The 27,727-nt window shown below is 45.7% G+C and overlaps 1 protein-coding gene across 2 annotated transcripts in view; it reads right to left on the bottom strand.

Moving 5' to 3' along the window:
• The window catches only part of WWC3 (WWC family member 3), a 133,723-nt gene extending 107,586 nt beyond the window's left edge, over positions 1 to 26,137 (bottom strand). The window contains exon 1 of one of the 2 annotated variants that reach the window (XM_032285884.1): positions 25,538 to 26,137. In XM_032285884.1, the coding sequence (XP_032141775.1) occupies positions 25,538 to 25,818 (281 nt within the window). In that variant the 5' untranslated portion in view covers positions 25,819 to 26,137. The remainder of the gene's footprint in view (positions 1 to 25,537) is intronic. The other variant, XM_032285885.1, reaches the window with a different exon arrangement.
• Between the last annotated feature and the right edge of the window lie 1,590 nt (positions 26,138 to 27,727).

Raw genomic sequence — 27,727 nt, 5'->3', positions numbered from 1 at the left:
CAGGGGCCATTTGGATTGGGACTTAACTGGTCTGTGGTGGAACACAGGAAACAGTATTTCTGAAATGCTCTTTAGATCATTTGAACTGGAAGTCCAGGTTGAGAACCACTTGCATGAGTGATGCTCACAGGTAAATATTCATCTGTCCCCCGCATGCCTCGAATCTAAATGGACATGGAAGATTCCAGGTGAGCAGGGTCAAAGTGTGATACTATGGTATATGAAGAAATATATATTTGCTTCTGCCCCAGGGTCCTGGCACACAGCTCCTAAAACCCTTGGAATTTCCTGAGCAATATGGGTACTACACAACAGATTCACTCAAAGGCAGGAACACAGCTATGGGAGGTATATCTTTTGTTCCGATATTTCGTCTGTGACCCTGGAATCCTGACACAGAGCTCCTAATCCCTTGGGATTTCCTGAGTGATGGGAGGTCTTTTTTAATTAGGTGACTCTTGGTGGGCTCCTGGATGGGGGCTGGGCACCAGAAAGACCAAGCCATGGTTGGAAGTTTGGAGAAAGGAAGAAAGGCGGAGACTGAGTTAATAATCAATCATGCCTACGTGATGAAATCTCCACAAAAATGCCTTTAAAGTGCCAGGTTCAGACAGCTTCCGGGTTGGCAAACACATCTGTGTGCATCCCAACTCCACAGGGACAGAAACTCCTGTGCTCAGGAGCCTTCCAAACCTTGTCCTGTGTGTTTCTTCACCTGGCTGTTTGTCTGTATCCTTTATCATACTTTTTACTTACACAATAAACTGAGGAACGTGTCTCCCTGAACTCTGTAAGCAGTCCTCACAAATTAATCAAAACCAAGGAGGGGTGTCATGGGGATCCTAATTCATAGCTGATCGGTCAGAAGTAGGAGTGACAATCTGCTACTTGTGACTGGCATTTGAAGTGGTGGCAGCCTTGTGGAACTGAGCCCTTAACCTATGGGATCTGACTGAAACTCTAGATAGCTGGTGTCAAAAGTAAGTTGAATTACAGGATACCAGTTGGTATCCACTGGAGAAATGCTTGGTGTGTGAGAGTGCCCACAAGTCTAGGTGACTTGGGGTGAAGCATTTATTGTTTGTTTTTTCCTATACTGTAAACAGGACCCATATATGGAGAGCACATGATAAGTAATTTTCACCAGCATCTGTTTTTCAAATTGAGAATTCCACCTTGAATCATGAAAATATCTTCCGGACTGTCATCAAATAATTCATCCACCCAGCTGTGGAAGACTGGGCACTACCACTTGCCAAGTGCAGGAAAAGCTCTGAGAAACAGGACAACTGAGGGCAATCCCTGAGAGCATAGTCTGGCAGAAAGGAGAGAAAAGAAAAATGCTAGCCAAATATATAAACTCAGTATGCTTCTGCATGGAGTACACAGTAAAATGCAACAATTACACCAGAGCCAGCCTCTCCTTTTTTGGAGGGAGGCAATGGTTTTGAAATAGTAATGAATCTTTAAAACTGATATACAGAGCATGTGCTAATGCATGACATATATGGCTGACCAATAGACCGAAACAGATTTTCCTTTGCCTTCCTCCCTGTAACACTGAATATAACATATATAAGATAATCCTATAGAAAATGCCCAGCAAAAAAATACGTTTTGCAAAAATAAATAAATAAATAAATAAATAAAAGTTTTTGCCCTGACGTGGAACTTAACAAAACACATGCATTTATATGGAATTGAACCCTTCACAGTGCTCTTTTTCTTCCCTTTTCCCACGTATCAATATCTGGTCTCAGGAATCCCTATGTTGTTCCCAACATTTGTGCATAACTAACTTATTTTAGGCCAGCGGGAGACAAGGGTGGGGGAAAAGAGTCCAGCTGATGCAGAAGGTGACAGGAAGGAAGAACGACTCACATGGAATACAGCAGGCTCTCCAGCCCCTATGGGTCCAGAAGCAACAGGGAACCACTAGGGTGGATGCCAGATCTATGGATGGGGTTTCCTCATAAGAGTTCCTATGAAGCAGAAAACCCTGAGGACCCTGTCTCTCCTGCCCCCATGCCCAGCTTGCTATCAGATGGAGAACTTCTTTCATTAGAAAGCTCCACCAACAGCCCCAGAACCATCCCACTTTCTCAGTTTTGAGCTTGGCCCTCAGCCATGCTTTGGAATTTAGGGTACTTGGGGTGGGGGCAAAGCAGGCTGAAGATACTGTTCTTCAGGGTAGAAAATATGCCGCACTGACAGGATTGAAGGGACATTTCAAACAAGTACTGAGAGTGCCCTCCCAACCAGATGAATCTCCACAGAACTAAGCATTGCACAGCTCAAGGGCTTATGCATGAATGCTGGGGTGCCTTTCAGTTAGACAAAGTATCACCTCCTGAGAGTTCTGACAACATGACAAGTCTTGATGGTACCTTGAGGGGGTGGGCCACCCTTTCACATGAGCGATCGGGACAAAAGGCAGCCTACTGCACATTTCACAAATGCTCTGCAAGGACATTCCAGGAACGGGGAGCAGGGAACGGGGAGCAGGAAGCTGATAGCAGCTAATTCTCTGCAGACCCACTGGATTCTCTATTTTTGCTTCTTTCAAAATTTCCCTTTGAACGCAGGATTCTCTTTTTTGACATCATCTGTCTAATCAGGTGACCAGTCACCTTAAACAACTGCTTTGCCATGTATTAGTTTGATGTTTGTCCCCTTTGGGGTGGGGATATATTATGAGACTCACCTGAGTGGCTTGAGAGACAGGGCTGTGTTTTTTTTTTTAAGAATGCTTCCCAGGTGTGTTGTAAGAAGCCCCAAGGAGTGAACTGCTGGTCCGGATCAGTAGTTCTTGAGACTAGTTGCTAATGGAACCCACTGGGAGCACTTTTCAAAAAAGGATGCCACTTGAAATTCATTTATGTAGTAAGTATCTAGTAATACATATTTATATATTCTAGTCTGAATATATAAAGAACTCTTAAAACTCAAAAACAAAAAGATAAACCAATTTTCAAATGGGCAAAGGACTTGGATATTTTTGAAAATAAAAAGATAAATGGCCAACAAGCACATGAACAGATGCCCAACGTCATCAGTCATTGGGAAATGTACACTAAAATCACAATAACATGCCACTTCACACCTACTAGGCTAGCCATTTTTTAAAAAGCCAAACCAAAAACAGAGACGCAAAATAACAAGTGTTGGCAAGGATGTGGAAAAGCTGGAACCCTCCTATATTTTTGCCAGTGGGAAAGTAAGACAGTGCAGCCACTGTAGAAAACAGCCTGGCAATTCCTCAGAAACTTACACACAGAATTACCATATGACCCAACAATCCCACACCTAGGTACAGACCCTAAAAAACTGAAAACAGGGACATGAATACTTCCACCTGTATTTCATAGTAGCATTTGACAATAGCAAAAAGGAGGGAAACAACCTAAATGTCCACCAACTGATGAACAGATCAAAAAAACATAAACATAGCCTAGCCATACAATGAAATATTACTGGGCCATAAAATGGAATGAAGTTTACCCAGGAGTGGTGGCATGCAACTATAGTCCCAGCTACTCAGGAGGCTGAGATGGGAAGATTGCTTGAGCCTAGGAGATCAAGGCTGCAGTGAGCGGTGATCTACACCACTGCACTCCAGCCTGGGCAACAGAGAGAGACCCTATCTCAAAAAAAAAAAAAAAAAAAAAAAGTAATGATGTATTTGACACATGCTACAATTTAACATGGATGAATCTTGAAAACACTGTGCTAAGTGAAAGAAGCCACGGAAGGGCATATATTCTATGATTCTATTAATATGAATTGTTTAATAGAACAACGTCTCGCCACCTCTGATCACTATTACTAATACCTGATTTCTGAAATACCTGTGAGAACAGAACTCTCTACAATAAACAGATCTGGAACATCATAGGCTTGAAGCCACAGGTATCATTTCTATCTTGAGGTTGATCTTGCTCCTCAGATTTCCCGCATGAATAGGCAAATCGATAAAGACAGAAATTAGAATGGTTACTGCCTGAGGCTGGGGGTAGTGAGAAATGAGCAGTGACTGCTTAATGGGTACAGAGTCTTCTGGAGTGATGAAAATGTCTTAGAACTAAAGACAGTGGTTGCACAACACTGTGACAATACCAAACGCCATTGATTTTTACACTTCAAAATAATGTTTAATGTTTACTTTTATATTCTTTTTTTTTTTTGAGACAGAGTGTCTCATTCTGTCACTCAGACTGGAGTGCAGTGGCACAATCTCGGCTCGCTGCAACCTCTGCCTCCCGGGTTCAAGCAATTCTCCTGCCTCAGCCTCATGAGTAGCTGAGACTACAGATGTGTGCCACTATACTCAGTTAACTTTTGTATTTTTTGGTAGAGATGGGGTTTCACTGTGTTTAATTTTATGTCATGTTAATTTTACCCCGATTTTTTTAATGGAGGAAAGATGGACATCAGGGGGTTTCCTGGGCCCTACTGATCAGAGCCTCCTAGGATGGCACAGGGGTGTGTGTGTGTGTGTGTGCGCGCGCGCATGCACGCACAAATACAAATAAATACAAATGTATAGCTCTCAAGTTAATCTAACATGCAGCTAGGATTGAAAAGCACCAAATTAGGATATTGTATACACATACACACGACCTTCAATATACAAGTGGAGGCCGGGTGCAGTGGCTCACGCCTATAATTTGGGAGGCTGAGGCAGGCAGATCACTTGAGGCCAGGAGTTCAAGACCAGCCTGGCCAACATAGTGAATACCCTGTCTCTACTAAAAATACAAAAAATTAGCTGGGTGTGGTAGCACACGCCTGTAATCCCAAGTACTCAGGAGGCTGAGGCATGAGAATCGCTGGAACCTGGGAGTGGAGGTTGCAGTGAGCCAAGATTGTGCCACTGCACTCCAGCCTGGGTGACAGAGCCAGATTCTGTCTCAAATATAAATATAAGTATATATACACACATATATATATACACACACATATACATATATATGTGTGTGTGTGTGTGTGTATGTATATATATATACATACACAAACATATATACAGTGTGTGTGATATATAGAGAGAGCACTTCTGTGGCCAACACCTCAGAGTTTCTACCTGATACTATACTTACCATGGATAAAGGGTATAACATTTCTGCCTGCTCTCTCTTCCTAGAAAATATGCATTTTAAAACAATATAAGTAGATGTGCAACATTCAGCAAATGAAGGTAATGGCCACATCACAGATATGAGGCACTTGAAAGCAACATAACCAGAACAGTGAATGGATTCATAATCATGCCCCCAGAATAATGGACACAGTTTAGTCTGCACAGTCTTCAAACGAACCAGAGAGCGGTGGTCACAAATCAGCAGACTACTGTGTGCTCATTATGAAAACCAAATAAGGGCAAGTATGAATGAGCTCTTAGGAGAACCAACAAGACCAGATGGGCAGGTAAAACTTCAGTTGTAGCCATAGCCAGCTCAACAAAAGAAAGAATAATCCAACTTGGAGCTGGCTACCATCTGTGGTTAGAGATGTTATTCAGCAGGAAGGACCCAGCCACATGACTGCAGACGGGCCAACACTTTTGATTTGTGTGGGAAATCTGAGGAGTAAGACCAGCCTCAAAATAGAACTGATGCCTGCGGCTTCAAGCCTATGATGTTCCGATTCTTTTCACCATTGAAGAGTTCTTAGAGGCATTTCAGAAATCAGGTGTGAGTAACAGTGGTCAGAGATGGTGAGACATTGTTTTATTAAACAACTCCACTGGAGTAGAGGTAGTTACTATGAAGGATCACTGTACATACAATTCATTTGCTCCTTTATAAACAAACTATGCTACAACTGACACCTTTTTTACACACCTTCTTTTTCTTGCTTCTGGAGAGTTCTTACTTTGATCCCATCTTTTGATCCCAGTAAGCATAGGACCTAATTAGTAACAGATGGCCTAACAGTCATACTTCTGTTTCATCTTTACTTTCACAGCAAGCCATGGGAGGAAAAAAAGAACTGAAGAACATCAGTTTCTTTAAAAGCCATTCATTAATATGAGAACTATAACTTTATGTAGGGCTGCCTTTTTGGTTAGTAAAAAACCCAACCACTTCTTACACCTCCCAGCTTTGCAAACATTACTAGCCAACCACTTCACAAAACCAATTCCAGTAACTTCTATGCTTGAGGTACCATTATGTCATTTGGTACATTGGTTTGCTTCATGGAAAATTTCCTGATTTTCATTTATTTCAGTAGTTTGGAATATGCCAAGATACTCACTTTCTTTAACTATGGGTGGAGAGGTAAAGCAACCCAACACCAGTTAGACATATAAAAGACTATGGAGAAGAGAGGAAGGACCCAGAGGCGTGCTCACTTTTTCTGCTACACAATTGATAGTGAAGAGCTCCCAAGGAATCCAAGCTGTCTGTGAACTTCCTGTGGGTTTGGAGAGCGTTCTTCCACAAACTAATCGTGCAGGTCACAGGGTGAAGGAAACAGCTTAGCTCTGGCTCCCCACCACCTGGTTGGGATTAATCCACATGGTTTTATAACTCCAAAAAATGAGACAAAAGTAGCATTTGTGCTTGAAGTGAAAAGCTAGGGTGTTATTTTCACTGATGCAGAAAAGGGATGACCACTCCAACAGATGAGAGAAGGGCTACTAACCACTCCTAAATAAATGGGAAGAAAGTGATTCTCTTGTTTACTTAACAAGAGAAAAAACTGGCCCATCTTAAGAAAATGCAGACTTTAGATTCCATCAAATATTTACTGAGCTGACACTAGGTTTATAGCTGAGACACTGACAATGACTCAGGAAAAACAAGAATTTTATCAGTCATGTGCTTACATAAAACTTCAGTGTCATCTATCTTTTAAAAGGAGCTGAGTGGCAAATAGCATAACAAAGAGAATTATCTCTATTAGTAATTCTGAAGCATAATAAGCACATGTGTTCCTATATAAAAATTGAAAGTAAGGCTATCTAAAGCCTTGAGGTAAAGCTGAGGGCCAGGAGTTGTTCAAACAGGAATCATTGGTTCTGGCCACTGCAGTGGCACTTAAAGTGCAAAAGCTACTCTGTCCTTTGCCTGTAACTACATGTGAATGCAAGAAGCTATTCTTGGTAATCCTTGACATTTTTGTCAATATGCCACATCCATGGTGACATTTTGGAGGTTTATGATAAGCGTTCAGGGAGGTGGGGTTTAGTGCTTTGGCTTTTAATACTGAGATTAACAAGATGACAATCCTGGGTTAACGTGGCCAGGTCAGTCACAGAATGATATATCCGGAACGCCTTTTGAATCAGTATTATCTACAACAAATCAAATAGTGCCACAGTGCTCCTGAAAAAAGTATGCAATGTTACCCTCGGGGAAAAATGTTAAAGCGCTGTAGAGTTGGTCACCATGGACTTCAGTCACGATTTTAGATCCAAACCACCCAGCTATTAGAAAGCAAATGATCATCAATTCTTTTTTAAAAAATAATAAAGTATCAGTTTCTAAACACAAGAATTTAAAGCATTACACAGGCATTCCAAAAGCACACACGAATATTCCCTAAAGACACTGTCTTTTTTTTTTTTTTTTTTTTTTTTTTGAGACAGAGTCTCGCTCTATCATCCAAGCTGGAGAACAGTGGCATGATCTCGGTTCACTGCAACCTCTGCCTCCTGGGTTCAAGCAATTCTCCTGCCTCAGCCTCCCAAGTAGCTGGGATTATAGGCATGCCACCACGACCAGCTAATTTTTGTATTTTTAGTAGAGACAGGGTTTCACCATGTTAGCCAGGATGGTCTCAAACTCCTAACTTCAGGTGATCAGCCTGCATACACCTCCCAAAGTGCTGAGATTACAGGCATGAGCCACCACGCCCAGCCAAAGACACTGTTTTTTAGGACACAGCCCAACTCCTAAAATAACAGGCACATCATGAATGCACTGCACAGCACTTCCTGATCCACAAAATTCCTTACAGCACCAGCAGCAAGGCCAAGAAGCAGTCTGGGAAAAACCCCAGCTCCTGTGCTGATCCACGCATGACAGCCTTGATATCCACTTTGGCAGAACCCTCTACTCCCCAAGCCAGCAAGGATTCTGAGGGAGGGTTTCAGGAGCTAGGGTGAAGCAGACAGAGGACCAAATCGCAGGGTCCAGGTCCTCAGAAAGCTGCCTTAGTGCCTCCTCCTTGGCCTAAGCCACCATCGCTCGGTGCCAGGGGCAGCTGCCACCTCATAAACCAGTCTTCTTACTTCAGCTCCTGCCCTCCTAGTCCTCCACAGCAGTCAGAACGACCTCCATGAAATGTTAAGTCTCCCAACAGAATAGCTCCCCTGCTTGCTCGGAGTCACACCCAGAGACCCTGCAGTGGCCCGTGAGGCACTGCTGCAGCCGCCTCACCCCATCACCGTCCTGCTGGCCCACTGCTTTCATCTCAGAACCTGTAGCTCCTTCTCCTTGAAAGCCTGTGACCCTAGACACCTCGGGTTCTCTCCTCCCCTCCTGCAGGCACCTGAAAAACAATGCCTCTCCTGCCGCCCTCCACAAAATGGTCACCCACCCAGCCACAGTCCTGCCAACCTCACCCTGCCAGTTTGTGCCTTGTAATGTGGTGACACGCTCAGTTATTGCTACTTGCCACCACTGCACTGGAAGCCTCACATGGGCAAAGCCCAACGAGAACAGCTTGCTGCTGGAGCCCCGAAGCAGACATGAGCCCCAGCTCTGCTGACTCAGGGAGGCTCACTCTCTATGGGGGGGTCACCCTGCACAGCAGGTGTGGATGATATCCCTGGGCTCACCCACTGGGTGCCAACAGCACATATCCCATCCCTCCAAGTGGGGACAGCAAAAAAATGTCTCTAGACAGTGCAAATGTCCCAAGGGGCTCAGTCACGCCTGGCTGAGCGTTACCACTGTTTTAGTGGCATTTGTGAACCTAAGGGTGGGAAGATCTTTTTTTTTCTTTTTTGAGACAGTCTTGCTCTGTCACCCAGGCTGGAGTGCAATGGCGTGATCTCGGCTCACTGCAACGTCCACCTCCGGGATTCAAGAGATTCTCCTGCCTCAGCCTCCTGAGTAGCTGGGACTACAGGCGTCTGCCACCACGCCTGGCTAATTTTTGTATTTTTAGTAGAGATGGGGTTTCACCATGTTGGTCAGGCTGGTCTTGAACTTCTGATCTCGTGATCTGCCTGCCTTGGCCTCCCAAAGTGCTGGGATTACAGGTGTGAGCTACCGCGCCCGGCCAGATGGGAAGATCTTTTACAACCTTGGGCACAGGCTGCCAGCAATATACTGAAGCCAACTCTGTATGAAATGTTCACTGTCTTCTGCTGCCTCTGTCTAACCAGCTTCACCCACTTTCCCATCTCCCACCACTGGCCTGTGACTCCACAAAAGCAAGGACTTTCTCAGGCATCAGTATGGACAAGCTGCCCATGCCACCCTCAACTCTGAGCTGTGAGTTTCCATTCGAGACCCAAACAGCACAGAAATTTAGGCAAACTTAATTTTGTCTCAAAAACTTAATTTTGAGACAAAACTTAATTTTATCTCAAAAGTAAGTTCACCTGCACATTTCAACATACATTGAAAAGCTCTTGGTACACATATGACAACTGCCTCCGAGGTACTGTACTCGAGTGCTGAGATGTGGCTGAAGATCTTGACCTTGAATCAACTTCTCCTATTCTTTTTTTTTTTTTTTTTTTTTAGACAAGGTATTGCTCTGTCACCCAGTCTGGAGTACAGTGGTGATCATAGCTTATCACAGCCTCAAACTCTTGGGTCAAGCAATCCTTCCACCTCAGCCTCCCAAGGAGCTGGAACTACAGGCATGTGCCACTACATCCAGTTAATTTTTAATTTTTTGTAGAGATAGGGTCTCCCTATGTAGTCCAGGCTGGTCTCAAAGTCCTGGGCTCAAGCAATCCTCCCGCCTCAGCCTCCCAAAGTGCTAGGATTACAGGCATGAGCCATTGTACCTGGCCGACATCTATTCTTAACATCTGTCCAGTATTAAGTGACTGCTAGTTATGGAACAAAGTCTAATCATACAATATGAATTGTCAGTCTCTAGCATCACTGAGTACTACAATATCCAAGTTCCAGAATACTATCATGTGACTCCTAGAAATCAGTAATTCCATACATACTCAAAGTATTTTCAGATTTGTGGCCCAACTAATGCAGCAATAATGAAAGTGTATGACACAAAAGCATTCATTGGCTGTACAGTTCTGCATTGCTTGTTGATGAGGATATGTTCTGAGAAACGCATTGCCAGGCAATGCTGTCATTGTACAAACATCACACACTGGGCTTACACAAACTTAGTTGATACAGCCTACTGCACACCTAGACCATACAGTAGAGTCTAGTGCTCCTAGGATACAAACCTGTACTGAATACTGTAGGCAATACAGTAACACAATGGTATTTCTGTGTCTAAATATAGCTAAACATAAAACAGGTACAGTAAAAATACAGCATTATAATGTTATGGACGACCACTGTATACACAGTCCATCATTTCGTTGCAAGACCGTGTTAATATGGTAAACAAGAATAACATCGGCCGGGCACAATGGCTCATGCCTGTAATCCCAGCCCTTTGGAGGCCTAGGTGGGCAGATCACTTAAGGTCAGGAGTTCGAGATCAGTCCAGCCAATGTGATGAAACCCCGTCTTTACTAAAAATACAAAAAAATTGCCAGATGTGGTGGTACACGCCTGTAATTCCAGCTACTTAGGAGGCCGAGGCAGGAGAATTCCTTGAACCCAGGAGGTGAAGGTTGCAGTGAGCCAAGATCGTGCCATTGCACTCCAACCTGGGCCACCGGGTGAGAATCTGACTCAAAAAAAAAAAAAAAAATAGAATGACATCAATCATGGGGTGGTAAACTGTACATGGGTCAATTCCAGCCTGCCTCCTGTCTTTGCAAGTAAAGTTTTATTGGAACACAGCCAGGCCTGTTCGTTTCTGTATTGTCTATGGCTGCTTCTGTACTATAGCAGCACAGTCAAGCTGTTGCAACAAAATCCTCATGGCCTCCATTCACAGGTCCCTAGGGTTTGGAAAAAAAAAAAAAAAAAAGAGGTAGAGCGAGAGAGAAAAAAAATCCTATGGCTTTCAAAGCCTGAGATATTTACTATCTGGCGCTTGACAGAAAAATCTCAATGGCTCTGCTCTAATCTGTTATCTCTCTTTAGTAACATTTCACTTCCAGCAACTTCACTTCCCCAGCCACAAAATCATGAGAATGCAAAGAACAGCTGCTTGGAGAGGAAAAGCAGTTATCATAAATTCTGAGCACTTGTCTTTACACTGCTAAGCCTCCAGTGCTACCCAACTACAAGGAAAATAAGGAGGCAACTCAGAAGCAGAAGTGGAATCATGGAGGGAGGAAATTTTGTTTGTTTGTTTGTTTGTTTGTTTGTTTGACACAGGGTGTCACTCTGTTGCCCAGTCTGGAGTGCAGTGGCACGATCTTGGCTCACTGTAGCCACTACTTCCCAAGTTCAAGTGATCCTCCCACTTCAGCCTCCCAAGTAGCTGGGTCTTCAGGCACACGCCACCACGCCCAGCTATTGTTTGTATTTTTTATAGAGACAGGGTTTTGCCATGTTGCCCAGGCTGGTCTCAAATTCTTGGGCTCAAGTGATCCACCCGCCTCAGCCTCCCAAAGTGCTGGGATTACAAGCACCCAGCTAAGGGTGCCTGTTTTGATAGGCAAAAGACTAAAGATGCTGAGGTATCCCAAAGCTGAAGGACTATTTAATATGACCACAAGGACCAAGAACATGTGAGTGCCTGTTCTGCACCAGACGCTCACCTACGACCTTTACCTAATCTTATCGAGTCTTCAAAATAACCCAGAGGGCAAATACTTTGTCCCCACTTTATGGGAGAGGAAACTGAGGCTCAGAGGGTCCAAATAACCTGCCTTAGGAGACACAGGAAATGGCAGCCCCGAGTCAGATTCAAAGCTGTCCATGTCTGAAATCAGGGCTACCCACACCTAGGTAGTCCCTGCAGTTAGTGGTACAGTAAGTAGTAAGTCCTCACTAACGCTTTCAATAGATCCATGGAAACTGTAACTTTAAGTGAAACAACATATAATGAAACCAATTTGACCACAGGCTAATTGGTATTAACTAGAGTTAAGTCCCTACAGCCTATTTTTGGTCACAAACACATCACCAAACTTCTAAATAAAGACCCCTAAACACTTCTAATATTAAACATTGAAATAAATGTGTGCTGGCCTGTAATCCCAGCTACTCAGGAGGCTGAGGCAGGAGAATCACTTGAACCCAGGAGGCAGTGGTTGCAGTGGGCCAAGATTGTGCCACTGCACTCCAGCCTGGGCAAGAGAGCAAGGCTCCATCTCAAAAACAATTCAAAGAACAAAAATAAATGTGTGAAAGAAAAGAATGTTAACATCTAAAGGCCAAGTATTAATTGGTCATTTATCCACAAAATTCACTTGACTCCAAATAGTGCCAGGTAACCAGATACCACTTCAACTTTATAAAACAAATAGTGGTACTAATGAGCCATCCCGTAAGATAAATGCCTCAACGAAAAAGTTAGTTGCCTTAGTGAAAAACCCACTATATTCTTAATCTAGTAATGATGACTGGGTTGTTACATGGTAGTATCCTCCCCTTACAGTTGGCAAGACTCCTGGGCAATGTTAACATGTGGCTTCTTGGCAAGGTTCCCTGGCAATTGTATGGATATTTTGAAAAGCCCAAGAAAGCTTTTTGCATGGTTAGAGGCTGCCAAGTCTAATATACATAGTCTGGTTTCTCCAACTACCAAATCAAGGTAATCACTTGAATTTAAAAATAGATTTGCTTTAAAATTTGTAAACAGCCAGGCATGGTGGCTCATACCTGTAATCCCAGCACTTTGGGAGGCCAAGGTGGGTGGATCATTTGAGTTCAGGAGTTCCAGACCAGGCTGCCCAACATGGTGAAACCCCACCTCTACTAAAAATACAAAAATTAGCCAGGCATGGTGGCATGAGCCTGTAGTTCCAGCTACTCAGGAGGCTGAAGCAGAAGAATCGCTTGAACCCAGGAGACAGAAGTTGCAGTGAACCAAGACCACGCCACTGCACTCCAGCCTGGGTGACAGAATGAGACTCCGTCTAAAAACAAACAAACAACAACAAAAATTGTTTTTAAACAACTTTATTGAGGTATAATCTACATACTTAGATTACTTAAACTCTCCCATTTTATATGTAAGATTCAATGTTTTTTATAAATTTTCTGAGTTGTACAATACACAATCCAATTTCAGTACATTTCCATCACCCCAGTGAGATCCCCTCTGCCCATCTGTAGTCACCACCCTTTCCACCCCCAGCCCCAGGCAACCACTAATCCACTTTCAATCTCTATGGATTTGCCTTCTCTGGACACTCTGCAAAAATCAAATCATACAACTATGTTGTGTCCACATCAGCTTCTTTCACTTAGTGTCACATTTTTGAGGTTCACATATAGCTCCCCTTTTCATGTGAAACTTATGTACTACTTGGGGAATGTATCCAGTGGCTGAATATCACAGTTTAAAGCTGGGTTGGGTTTGAGGGCAGGGGTGGAGAAAGCATGGACAGTTCTCCCTGAATTACCATTGATTTAATCCCTTATGATACACCTAAGCTAGTGATGGTGAATATGTGAGTGTGCATTCACTCAACGATACAGAGTGAGTGCGTGGCAGACATCTCTGGGGGTGTCTGCTAACTTCAAACCAAGCCTCCATTATTCTGGGAACCACAGCTGGGCTTTCAGAGAGCTCTAATCCTCCTGAAAGCATATGCAAGCTTCTGTGTGCTGGTGCCTTTTTCTGAACACAGAATCCCTACCTTGTGTCAGATTTCCCAGGGTCCATGATTTCAAAATCCTTTAGAATCCCTGCACTCTACCATGAAGCCTTGGAGCAGGTCTAACAAGGCTGTCAACCACACAAAAGAATATACATCAAACAAAGATGTCGGACAAACTTACAAAGATTAGACTGAACCATACAAATGCCAACAGTTTAATAGTTCTAAAAAACCACTGGAATTGAAAAAGAACATTACTGGAAAAACTGGTAAAATCCGAGTGTCTAGAGTTAATTAATAACGTTACCAAGGCTGGCTTCTTAGGTTTGACAAAGAAACATCACCACAGAATATACCATGGTGATATTAGATGTTAATAACAGGGAAACCATCTAATCTTTGCAACTTTTCTGTAACTCTAAAATATTCCAAAATAAAAATATTTGAAAACAAACAAATCTTAAAAAAAAATGGGTTGTATTCATTCCATGCCTACAACTACCTCCTAAGGCAAACACGAAAAACAAAACTACAGAGAAAGTAACTGTACATAGGCAGTATTACGCTTTTAGTACCTATAAATATCAGGGTGAAAAAGAGGGGAATATTTAATAAGTGAGGGGATAGCAGCTCGGTGGCAGCCTAACCTCCGATCTTATGCCAATCATGAAAACTACAAGGTGGCAAGGAACAGAAAACACATGAGTGAGAATGTCTTAACTGGCTGCAAATAACAGAAATTCCAATTCTACTGGCTTTAAAGGATAAGGAGATGCTGTTATCACATTTCGCGTAAGAAAAGGTACTGAGGTCAGACAGCTACCAAAGCTTAATTCATCCATCCACCCACCTTATTAAAGACATAGACCTTCCACTCTGCTACCCTCAGCTTCTCGGCCAGCTCCCTCCTGATTTGGGGGACACTGGTGTGGCTGCCCACCTCCAGGTTTCCGTGGAGACAGAGCATCAATTAGCAGGAGTTACTTCCATGTAGGTCTATGGGGACAAGGAACCTTCTCCCCAACCATGCCTGTCTCATACCTCCCCTCACAGCTTGTTGAATGGGTCTGAGTCATGTGCTCCTGCCTCAGCCAACTGCAAGCCCAGATGCTGTATGACTGGCTTAGAGCAATCTCAGGCACCACTGATATTAAGGGCTAGATTATTTGTTGCTGTGAAGGGGTCTATCCTATGCTTGTAGGATGTTCAGCAGCATCCTTGACCTCTACCCACTGGATGCCAGCAGAATCTATCCCCAGGTACAACAATCAAAATAACTCGGCCAGGCGAGGTGGCTCACGCCTGTAATTCGAGCACTTTGGGAGGCCAGGGTGGGCAGATCACAAGGTCAGAAGATCGAGACCACCCTGGCCAACATGGTGAAACCCGTCTCTACTAAAGATATAAAAATTAGCTGGGCATGGTGGCCTGTGCCTGTAATCCCCACTACTGGGAAGGCTGAGGCAGGAGAATCTCTTGAATCAGGGAGTCGGAGGTTGCAGCGAGCCAAGAACACGCCACTGCACTCTAGCCTGGTGACAGAGCGAGACTCTGTCAAAAAAAAAAAAAAAAAAAAAAAACCCTCTCCAAATGTTTCTGAATGCCCTGGGGATAGGGGGAGGGAGGAGGGAATCCTCCCTTGAGACCCACTGGCTTAGGGCAATCAGGACATCACCAGGAAGTACAGACAGGGCCATATCCCCAGAATCCAGAGAATGTGTGGCCACCCCAATAAAACGGGAGCTCTGATTGCTTGCAAGGAGGGACTGCTCTTGAAAACAGAATGCTGTGTATGAGGAAAACTCAGTGAAATACGGCAATATACAAATGATCATTATAAATTAATTAAAACCTGTCTCTACATGCATAATTACATTCAGCAAATATTTATTGAGGGCCTACTATATGATAAGTACTATATATAGACAATGCACAATAAAATCTAAATGAGTTAAAGATTATTTAAATTTATTTTTAAGCTATAAATAACCAGATCTCTGCTTGGTTCCTTCATTCTCAAACTCTTTTTCACTTTTTATTTTGGAATCATTACAGATTCATAGGAAGTTGCAAAGAAATATACAGGGAGAGCCCTGTGCAATGTATGACATAGGCAAATCTATAGAGACGGAAAGCAGATTAGTGGTTGCCAGGGGCTGGGGCATGGGGACTGACTGCTAATGAACACGGGGTTTCTTTATGAAGTATTCAGAACTACATAGGGCTGATGGTTGCACAATCTGGTGAATATGCCGAAACCCACTAAACAGTACACTTTTATTTTTTTTATTTTTTTGAGATGGGGTCTCACTGTGTCATCCAGGCTGGAGTGCAGTGGTGCAATCTCAGCTCACTGCAACTTCCGCCTCCCAGGTTCAAGTGATTCTCCTGCCTCAGCCTCCCAAGTAGCTGGGATTATAGTTGCCTGCCACCACACCCAGCCAATTTTTAAATATTTTTTTTTAGCAGAGACAGGGTTTCACCATGTTGGCCAGGCTGGTTTTAAACTCCTGACCTCAAGTGATCTGCCCACCTCAGCCTTCCAAAGTGCTAGGATTAGAGGTATGAGCCATGTGCCCAAGGTAAATTTTCTAGTATGTGGATTATATCTCAATTTTTTTTAAATGGGGATAATTTTCAGGGCAAATCCAGTTGACCCCATACTCCAAGGATTCCCCCATGCTGGAGATAGGTACCTGTACACAGGACAGAGCTCTAAGTGGCAGAAAAAACACGTCTCCTGCACTGACTATGTGGTTTCCTGGCCAAGCTCCAGGCCACCTGGAAACACCACACCCAACTTGGTAGATGCTCTCTCTCCTGAGCATGGAGCCTCAGGTAGAGAAGCTGCTTGGGGCACCTCCCGCCTGCCTCAAAGATCCACCCACTGCCACCACAGGGCTGGTCACCCCAGGCTTGGTGCAGCCATCTCCCCTGCTCACTTTCAACATTAACATCCCTCCCTCCTCCCCATGCTCTCCCTCAGTCCCTTCCGCTTTAAAGAAATGAAAATAGAACCCTGCAGATGAAAAATGCTTAAGATCCCATGGCTCCATAAGCAGCCTTTCAAGGTGTCCTTGCTCTGTATTTCTAGATTCTGAGCAAAGGCTGAAGCACTCTACTCTTCTCATCCCTTCCTCCTCCACAGAAGGGGGAACCCAGTGGCTTGGGGCACTGAATGGCTCAAAGCATCTGAGGCAACCCGATCTCTCCCTCCACACACAAACACCCATGCACATGCACGCGCACACACACACACACACTTGAATGGCCAGCTCTCCGGTTTGCTGCAGAACACTGAAGTGTGAACAGATGCATTTTCTGTTCCATTGCATATATGTATATTCCTGACAGTAAATACCTATCAGTTGAGAGTATTCCAAGAATTGAAGAATACACTCATAGTAATATATGGTCCCAGTTTCATATACTGGTTCAGGGGTTTTCATATAAATACGCTTGACATTTGTTCATGGAAACATAGAAATAGGCCTCCGTTGCATAGTATCTCAGGAACTGACAATAGGTATAAAACAAATTCAGCTGCTAAAGATGAAGCATTGTAACCAGGTAGATAGAAGTAGCTCAGCAGTTCTCAGCCAAGAGATGCTGCCTGCCCCAGGGGCCATTTGGTAATGTGTAGAGACATTTTCGAGACATCTGGGGGTGGGGGAGTTTGCTACTAATATCTAGATCCAGTGGGGACAGGCCAGGGATGCTGCTAAACATGCTATGCTACATATGACAGCCCCAACAACAAGGAATTACCCCACCGCCAGGGTTACTTTAGACCAGGGTCACATACAGGATTGCTTGAGCCCATAAGTTGGAGGCTGCAGTGAGCTATAATCATGCCACTGCAGTCCACAGCCTGGGCAACGGAGTAAGACCCTGTCTTCAAAAATAAAATAAAACAAAAATAACACCTTCTTAGTTTGGACACCTTTTAGGACATTGCTCATCAGCAATATAGTAACTTGACCAACACAACATGCTTCTCTATGTAACCGAGTTATTGAACACACAAAACCACCACCACCAATGAAAGCTTCTGAGTGGGGTTAATAGAAAGCTTTTTGGTTGCCCCCAGTGAGTCCTGGCTCCTCCTTAGGTGCTAATGAGATTCCTTTGCTGCCCTCCTAATTTCACCTGCCTTCGTTCAAGCATTAGCTAAATCTTCTGCACTGAGTTTACTTCACAATGTCTCTGACACAATTCCCGCCTTTTCCAGTCTGAGTGCCCCTGATTGCTTTAGCTCAGGCCTGTGACCGCCTGATAAAACCTCCAAGAGTTTCCAACTGGCCTCTTCTCTCAGAAAGCCTACCTCTCCCTGCCCCCATATTTGGCTAGATCATCAGATATGTTTGGTACAGCACATCTGATGCGAGTCCCAATGAGTGACATTCCATGCTTGCACAAGAAACAAGGACTCTCTGGGAATATTGTGCGAAGCCAGGGAGAGAAAAAAGGTGTAAAATGCTTCGCACAGTACCTGCCTAAGCATGTCATAAATGTCAGCTGCTGTGGTTGTCATACAGACACCAAGCTGACCAGATGCTTCCACTCTCATTAAGATGACAATGCATGTAGGGGGTAAGTTTTTTACCGATGCTGTAACAAACTGCCACAAATCTGTTTAAAACAACACAAATTTATTATCTTACAGTTCTGGAGGTCAGGAATCCAAAATCAGTTTCACTCTGCAAAAATCAAGGTGTCAGCAGGTCTGCGTTCCATCTGCAGGCTCCAGGGAACAGTCCATTTCCTTGCGTTTTCCAGCTTCTAGAGACCGCCTGCATTCCTTGGCTCATGGCCACTTGACTCCAACCTCTGCTTCCATTGTCACATCTTCATCTCTGACTCTGACCTCGCCCTCCTCCCTTCCTCTAGTAAGGGTGCTTGTGATGACAGTGGGCCCACCCACATAATCCAGGATCATCTCCCTATCTCAAGATTCTTACCTGAATCACATCTGCAAAGTATCTTTTGCCATGGAAGGTTACTTACTAACAGGCTTCAGGGACTACAACGTGGACATCTTTGAGGGGACACTATACCACAGGAAGGATTAAATATCAAACAATAATGAACTCAAGATCAAATTAACTAGTGGGTGTAGCAAGGTGCAAGGGGCACACAGTTACCTAGCCAAAGGAGGCTCAAGAACAGACAGGGGACCTGGCTCAACTCCAAAGTGGAACAGATGCTGATCTCATTGGCTACAGGAAGTGAGGCCACTAAGTCAATCTCCCTTGGCCTCAATTTTATCACGATTGCCTATACCTCACGCAGCCATCATGGGCTTTCGATGAAAAGATTCATGCAATTCAAACTGAAAAAGCTGATAAAGGAAAAAAGAAAGAAAACATCCATGCAAAGCCTAGAGCACTCTGCACGTGTTCATTACAATCACAGAACCAAGGGATCCCTACAGGGAGAAACCTGCAGGCAGGAACAGCATGGTGAAGCCTCGTGGAAAAGGACACAAGCACAAGGTAAGCCCCATGGCAGCCTGTCTGGTGTTGCTCAACACTGGAGTCCCAAACCCTGGAAGAGTGCCTTAGACTCAGAAATTGTGCAACAAATGAACAGTTGCTGAATGAATGAATGAATGAATGAATGAATGAACAGAGGCAGGATGCTTAAAAATGCGTGTGGATTGGGCAGCTGGGTGGCATTCTGGAAAGAGCACCCAAACAGGGGTCAGAGGACCCAGCTCAAGTCACTTGGCCTTCTAATGGCCGGCAGAACATACTCCTTGGCTGTGGCTGTCAAATAGAAAAGAAAATTTGAACAAGATGATTCTAGCTCTTCCAGCCCCAAAGCTGTGGGACTCTGAGCTGCATCCTCTGGTCTTAGTCTTACCTCCCTTACATGACAGCTCTGGGTCAGTCGAGTTGACTCATTCCCTCATTTATTCGGAACACACCCAGCACCTCAAGGCCAGCACTTTTCTCCTGTTCCCCCTTATCTTGCCCAGGTCTTGCTTTTTTTCAACAACAACAACAAAAAAGCCCACACCAAAAAAAACAAAAACCAAACTACAAAGTTAACTTATCATTTCTATGGCTGGTAGTTTTCCTGCATGAGTCTTGTATGGTTTACATTAGTGGCACACTAATATATTAACTGAATATATTAACTCAGTATACGTTGACCACTGTATGAAAAGCTATTTACCGGTTGGGTGCGGTAGCTCACACCTGTAATCCTGGCACTTTGGGAGGCTGAGGCGAGTGGAACACCTGAGGTCAGGAGTTCAAGACAAGCCTGGTCAACATGGAGAAACCCCATTTCTACTAAAAAATACAAAAATTAGCCAGGTGTGGTGGTACACACCTGGAATCCCAGCTACTTGGGAGGCTGAGGCAGGAGAATTGCTTGAACCCAGAAGCGGGAGGTTGCAGTGAGCTGAGATCACATCACTGCACTCCAGCCTGGGCAAGAGTAAGACTCTGTCTCAAAAAAAAAAAAAAAAAAAAAAAGTATTTACCATTGAACAGAAAATATGGGAAGAACATTTTTGCCTCCTTTGTAAATATTCAATGTCTTTGACAGTTGTGTTTACAAGTACGTTTTGCAGGGCTGTGTGGGTATGATCCTACAGATGGACTGAGTGGATCACCCTATAGATGATCTTGCTTTTCTACTGCCAGAAAATCACTAGAAGCCCTCACCCAGAGAAGGATGTGCAAAGACAAAGACAACCCCAGGCTCAAGTGAGCCCTCCTTTTCTTGGAAGTGATTATTATCCAAGAAATTGAATCAGTCCTAGGATGCCTTGCAACCACTGTTGTCTTCATTTCATGTGTCTGCCTGCCACCTCTCAGACCAGCTTGGTCTCCACATACTGTCCCTGCATACAGAAGGCCAAGAATCTCCATAAATATTGCTTCACTTTATTAGATTTAAATGGGGATAACTGAATTCAGTAGAATTTAACTTTGCTTTTATTCCATCAGATTCGCTTTATCAAATTTATGGGAAAGACAGACACCATTAGCAAAAGGATCTGGGCCGGAAGTCAAGAAGCCTACCGTAGGCCCACCAGATGACCATGAACATGTCGCTGACCCATGGGCTCCTGAAGTAGAATGTAACCAGAGATGGTGATATGCGTTATTTCCACTTCCCAAATCAGAGTGAAAGGAAAGAGAAGGAAACTTGGAGATTTCCAAATATCTGGGAGCTATTTTTGGAAATGAATTACTTTATTACTTTTCCTCTCACTTTTCTTTCAAAAAAAAAAAGGAAGGAAAGGAAAAGAAAGATATTAGACCAAAAAATGAGGGTTGGTGATCTTAATGGAAGCAAGAGACACTTCTTTCAGGGACTGAGCCCTTACAGCCTTAAAAACAGATGCTCCCCATGTTCATACAAACACTATCTATAACCTTTAAAAAAAAAAAAAAGAAAAAGGGAGAAACCATTACCTGTTTATCAGAAAGCTCAACCAGGACAGTTTATATAATCCAGAAATAGACTCCGTGGGATAAATATAGTCAACCTCCTATTAGTTAATACTGAATAACTAAAAAAGGTTCCAAGAAGGTAGCAATGATGTTATTTGGCTGTTAAATGGGGATTCAACCTAGCAAATTCCAGAGCCATGGATTGTTTTCCCCTTAAAGCAAAAGCCCGTTCAGAGGACTTTTAAGATACCACAGAATTCTTCCATGTAGCATAGGTCAAATCCCATCTGGTGAGCAAATGGGTCCCCAAGAGCTTATGCCATGACATGATCTTGCTCTTCCGCCATCCGCATGATTATTTACACTTTGATCTCAAATGTGATATTGTCCATTATACTTAAACTACCCACAGCTGGCATTTCCAGTACTGTAGAAGTCCACTTGAGCTATAGGAAATGGAACATGAGGTTTCAACCACTCAGTCCATCTATAGGATAATTCCCAAACAACCCTGCAGGACACACATGTAAACACAACTGTCAGAGATAGTGAATCTTTTCAAAGGAGGCAAAAATGTTCTTCCCATATTTTCTGCCCAAATGGTAAATAACTTTTCATAAGGTGGTCAAGGTACTCTGAGTTAATATATTCTGTTAATATGTTAGTGTGCCACTAATGTAAACCACACAAGATTCATGCAAGAAAACTGCCAGCCATAGAAATAAGTTAACTTTGTAGTTTGTTTTTTTAGTGTGGGTTTTTTGTTTGTTTTTTGAGACAAGGTGTCACTCTGTTGCCCAGGCTAGAGTGCAGTGGCACGATCATGGCTCACTGCAGCCTGGATTTCCCCAGCTCAAGCAATCCTCCCACTTCAGCCTCCTGAGTAGCCGGGAATATAGGCACATGCTACTCCACCCAGGTAACTATTTTATTTGTTTGTAGAGACAGAGTCTCCCTATGTTGCAAAGGTTGGTCTTGAACTCCTGGACTCAAGCAATCTTGCCACCTGGGCCTCCCAAAGTGCTAGGACCACAGGCATGTACCAGAATGCCTGGCCTAACTTTGTAGTTTTTAACAAAGTTTTAGGGTATGATTCTCAGTAAACTATGAAAATTATATGCACAGTATCAATCTATAGAAATAATTTAAATCGCATGTAGGTTTTGTTTGTTTTTTGAAACAGAGTCTCACCCTGTCACCCAGGTTGAAGTGCAGAGGCATCTCAGCACACTGCAACCTCTGCCTCCCAAGCTCAAGCCATTCTCCTGCCTCAGCCTCCCAAGTAGCTGAGACTACAGGCGCACACCACTACACCTGGCTAGTTTTTGTATTTTTAGTAGAGATGGGGTTTCACCATGTTGGCCAGGCTGGTCTTGAACTGATCTCAAGTGATCCTCCCACCTCGGCCTCCGAGAGTGCTGGGATTACAGGCGTGAGCCACCACGCCCAACCAAGGGTAGGCTTATAATCAAACTAATAAATTAGTTTTTTAAAATATTGAGATGTATATATATATCTGTAGCCACATCCGTAAAGATTTCTCCTTAGGCTTGTAGCTTCTTTGTTGTAACTTTAAAAACAGAGTCCCAATAATTTCACCTACATGCTCTGAGCTGGCAATATCAAATGTTAAACACAACACTGAATGGAATTACTATAAAACTTGAGAAGAGATTTTGTTTACAATCGTTGGACCATATTTTATGCTATACAGTTTTTACTAAAGTTTACATGAAATGATGTTTAAAGTCAACAACAATTTTCACTTAACCTACTACATTCATTTATTCCACCATAATTCTATTTTCTTAAAAAGAATAAAAAGCTATTATTTATTTGCTTTTCTCCTGTTGGATCTCTATGTAGAATCTGTTTGGTGAAAGTCCTCATATTTCTTGAATACCATTTTCCAATTGTGTGACTCAAATGCGACTCAAAAAGGGTTTTAACTGTCAGATGCGCATAGAGAAAATACTGCCCTCTGACATACAGTTCTTCCCATATAATAAAAGTTAATTACAACTTTAAAGGATAACCCGCCACCTATAAAACTCGGCCAGGTTCTGTTTTGAAAGAGGAAGAAGAATGACTATTACAGCCTTCAGCCGACTCCACTTAAATGTTTGTGGCTTGCTGAACATTCCATACATATTTCGGGCAAGGTATTATGGGAGCTGAAGTTCAAGCTGTCCCCTGCTGAATTTTTACTCACTATAAAAACATCTCATAAAAGTACACACATGTTTTTACTTTACAAAAAAAAGGTAAAATATCCATTTTTGTTCACTCAATTGACACTTTTAGCATTAGAATGGAGACTTTTTAAAAACCTATAACGTAAGTGATTGTCTGAAAAAAGTGAAAAATGTTATTCAGTAACAAATTGATTTCTGGAAAAAAGGAATATAGGAAATGCGTCTGAAATACATGGAAAACAAGATTCTCCAAGCTGATTTCTGTATGGTCCGCTCACGTTTGTCACAGGTTGTACCATTAAAAGAAAAATCCTCACACTGATACCTTTCAGCATGAATCTCCACTCCAATATAACCACAACTGTTTTATATTACCCTCAGAAAGTGAGCCTTAGCCTTTTCTAAGCAAAACACTATTTTTAATTGGTTCATTTTCCAGTTGTTTAGGCTTTTAACATACATACGGTATAAAACAGCACTGCATTCCAAGCAGTTCTACCAATTCCAGAACCATCCAAGGCTGGATCAAACAGCTGGGGCTCTAGCCTTTGGTTAAAATTATAACATGATCTCACCTGATTTTCAAAATAAGTAAGCATCTTTTAAACCCATAAAATTATACTAGGATTGATATAGGCCAGAGGTCTGCAACATTCAGTGAGAATGTTAGGGAACCACGACCTTTTTGTTTTGCTTTCTTTTGTTTTTCCCTGCTTGAACTCAGAAATCTTCAAACAATTCAGCAGCTTCTCTCCTCAAAAGTTTATTTTCAAACGCCAGTGCCATGCGGGCTGCCTTCCCTGTGCAGGTAGGAGGAAGTAGGCACAATGTCACCACACTGGGCCTTTGCAAGTCTTCAAATCACTGGGAAGCCTGTGGTGTTTCCTTTTTGGCACTCAGGCCCTGGGAGGAGAGTTGCTCTAGAAAGGGCAAGACATCAGAAAACCTGTGGAAACACTTGGTGTCCACAGAATTCCCAATTCCACACAAAATACGCATCTGTAAAAGCAGATGAACAATCGAAACCAGTATACGATCAAGCAAAAAGTTAAGGAAAAGCTTCATTACATGAAATTAATTAAATGAGATCTGGTAGTGCTTTCAGAAGAATCAGTTTTTACTTGATTGTGTTTTTATACGTGAATAAGACAGCTTTGTACCCCATGCATATCTTGCACAAAAAGGAAACTTAAAATACAACTCTTGTTTTTCGTTTATTCCAAAAGCATATGGGACTAATCATATTGCATTCTGGCTGCAGTACAGAAGGCTATTTCAAACAGAGTTTTAACTCACGAGTTTCAAGGCGCTAAAGAGCAACCAAGAGTTTGGGAACAGACTTCTCCAACTCCAAAAGGGTTGGGAGTCCCTCAAGGGCCCATCTGGCATTAGGTTTTGGATGGAAACCAGCCTGAGCCCCCCACACAAGGAACCCGCACCCCAAAGCTGGGGCACACGTTTGTGATCCAAGGTGACAGCTCATCTCGACACCGCGGGTCTGGGGACACCTGCAGAGCCAGAGCCCGGGCAGTGGGCAGCAGACGCCCGGGACTGGGATGGGCGAGGCTACCACAGAGAAAGGAAAAGAGGGCCATCTGTCAGCCCTTGGAGAGGAAATTCCAGGCGCCCAGTTCCCAGGCGCCGGACAGCGGGTGACGTGAGGGAACCAAATCAGAGGGTCCGCCCAGCAGCGGGGAACCGGGAGGTGGCTGGTCTCGGCGCTCAGAGGACTCGAGGCCTGGAGCGGGGGCACCTACATTCTTGGTCAGAGCCCTGGGAGTCGGGGTATTGGGGGGCGGATCCTCTCCCGGGCCCCGGGAACCAAAGATCTTCACCCAGCCCCGAGGGCCCCCTGGTGTCTCCGATCCTCTCCCTGGGCCTAAGGGATGGGGGCGCCTCGATCTTAGCCAGGACCGGAGCACTCCAGGGAGTCCCCGGGTCCCGGGGATGGAGGCGCTCCGAACTCTGCCGGGGCCCAGGGGCTCTCGGCGGCCCCGCGCTGGGCGGGGCGTGTCCCCAGCGCATCCGCGGTGGCGCCGGCTGGCGGCCCGGGTCGTAGCGCCCGCGCCGGGTCTGGCGCCCCCAGCCGGCCCGCTTACCGGTCGCGGGGGTCGATCCACGACGTCTGGCGCGTGTTGTGGTCAATATAGAAGACTCGGCCGTCGTAGTCTCGCGCCTCCTCCCAGCCAGCGGGCAGCGGCAGCTCGGCGCTCTCCCGGACCCGCGGCGGGGGCGCGGAGGGGGCGGGGGGCGTGGGGACCGCGGCAGGGGGCGCCGCCGGCGGCGGTTCCCGCTGGGGCTGCGCGGACGGCGGCGGCTCCCGCGGGGCCTCCCGCGGCTGTCCCCGCCGTCGCCGCCGACCTCCGCTCAGCCAAGGCATGACGGCGCGGGCCCCGCCGCCGCCCGGCCGCCCCGCGCGCGCCGCCTCCTCCGCCAGTACTAAGGCCCGGCGCCCGGGGCGCGGGGGCGGCCGCGGGGAGCCGCCCGCCGCTCCCGGCGCATCCTCCGCCCGGCGCCCGTGCACCGGCGCCCGCCCGCTCGCCCTTGCGAGCCGCTGCCCGTGCCGCCCACTCCGTTCGGGTAGCCCGGGTGGCCGCCGCGCGCGAAGTCACAGCCCAGGAGCCGCCGCTGCCGCCGCTGCCGGCCGCCCCTCCGTTCCCGCGGCGCGCCCGGCCATCTTCGTTCCTCAGCGCGGCTCGGGCGGGAGGGGGCGGGGCGTGAGCAGGCCCCGCCTCCGGCTGCCCCGCCCCGTTCTCACCCAGCCCCCGCGGCTCGTACCCTGCCGGCGGCTCCTCCCCTGCCGGCCGCTCCTCCCGAATCTCCCACGGAGGCTTCTGCTCCTCCCGCCACCTCTGCTTCTCCACCCACTCCCGCTGATCCGCCTCCCCTGGCCCCGCGTCCTCCACGGCTCCCAGTCGCTGACTGCTCCGCCCCCAGTTTCCCTCGGGGTCCTCCTCGGCGCTCGGCTCCTCGACCCCACCCCAGCCCCCCACCTCCGCCTGCTCCCCCCACTCCGTCGTCCTCCCTCTCCGCACGCTCCTCCCTTTCTCCCTCCAGCTGCACCACCTTCCTCCGGCCTCGGGAAACCGCACGGGGGCCAGGATGGGCGCCGCCGCGTCAGTCCGCCCCCGAGCCCCGGCGGAGAGGAAGGTGGGCGGGTAGGACGACGCCCGACCCGGACTGCGGGCGCGGCCTGCCTGGGGTGACTCCTCGGGCGCAAACAATTCCCGAGAGAACGGGCAGTCCCCTCCCTTCACCCGCTCCCGGACTCTGGCTGTCTGGGGAGACCCTCTTCGCACTTGCGGGGTGGCTGCGCCCTGGGTCTCCCACACAGCCGATCTGGTCCTGCGAAGGTGGGAAAAGCCCCTGAAGGCGGGGCCGAGGTAGCTGAGGAGCTGTGGGAGCCCGTGGCCGGTCCTTTCGGGCGGCGCAGGGAGGATGCCACTAGAAGCGGGCAGCTGGGCAGGTGGCCACTTCGCGTCCCCGCCAGGACAGCCCCAAACGGGCTGACCTGGGTCCCCACATTAGGCGGGAGCTCCTTGACCTTCCCTGAGTCTTCATCCTATTTGTGGGATCTGATTGAGCGGAGACCCAAGTAGACCATTACTAGGGAGGAAGCCGACCGACTCCTGAAGCTTTCAGCATAGACGGCAACTAATGTTTCACAGGCTCCCAGCTGGAGCTCGAGCTCAAGCTCCAGAGTTAGGGCTGTGTCTTGCTCTAAACCCCCCACCTACTTCGGCTGTGGGTCTCCACAGCCGCAGCACGTTATGCCAGGAAATTCAGAACAGTATCGGGAGATGAGTTACAGTGATACAAAAATATCTGGTAGAGCCTGATTAGAATCCAGATACATAGGGGAAGAGACTGGAGGAAAATGTCCCGAAATGCTCACAAGAGTTCACATTCCTTTGGCTGGATTTTTAAACATTGTCTGTCTTCCAATTTTTTTGTAAAATGTTACCATTTTATCACTTTTATGAGGGGAAATGTTGTTTTAAAAAAGAATGGGCCGGGCGCGGTAGCTCACGCCTGTAATCCTAGCACTTTGGGAGGCCGAGGCGGGCGGATCACAAGGTCATAAGTTCCAGCCCAGCGTGGCCAGCATGGTGAAGCCCCGTCTCTACTAAAAATACAAAAATTAGCCGGGCATGGTGGCGCGCACCTGTAGCCCCAGCTACTCTGGAGGCTGAGGCAGGAGAATCGCTTGAACCTGGGAGGCGGAGGTTGCAGTGAGCCAGATTGCCGCTTCACTCCAGCCTGGGCAACAGAGCAGGGGCAACAGACTC

This window comes from Sapajus apella, unplaced genomic scaffold, assembly GCF_009761245.1.
Source record: "Sapajus apella isolate SASKATOON/1434 unplaced genomic scaffold, GSC_monkey_1.0 scaffold17, whole genome shotgun sequence".
NCBI lineage: Eukaryota > Metazoa > Chordata > Mammalia > Primates > Cebidae > Sapajus > Sapajus apella.
This window is presented reverse-complemented; position numbering and strand designations above follow the sequence as displayed.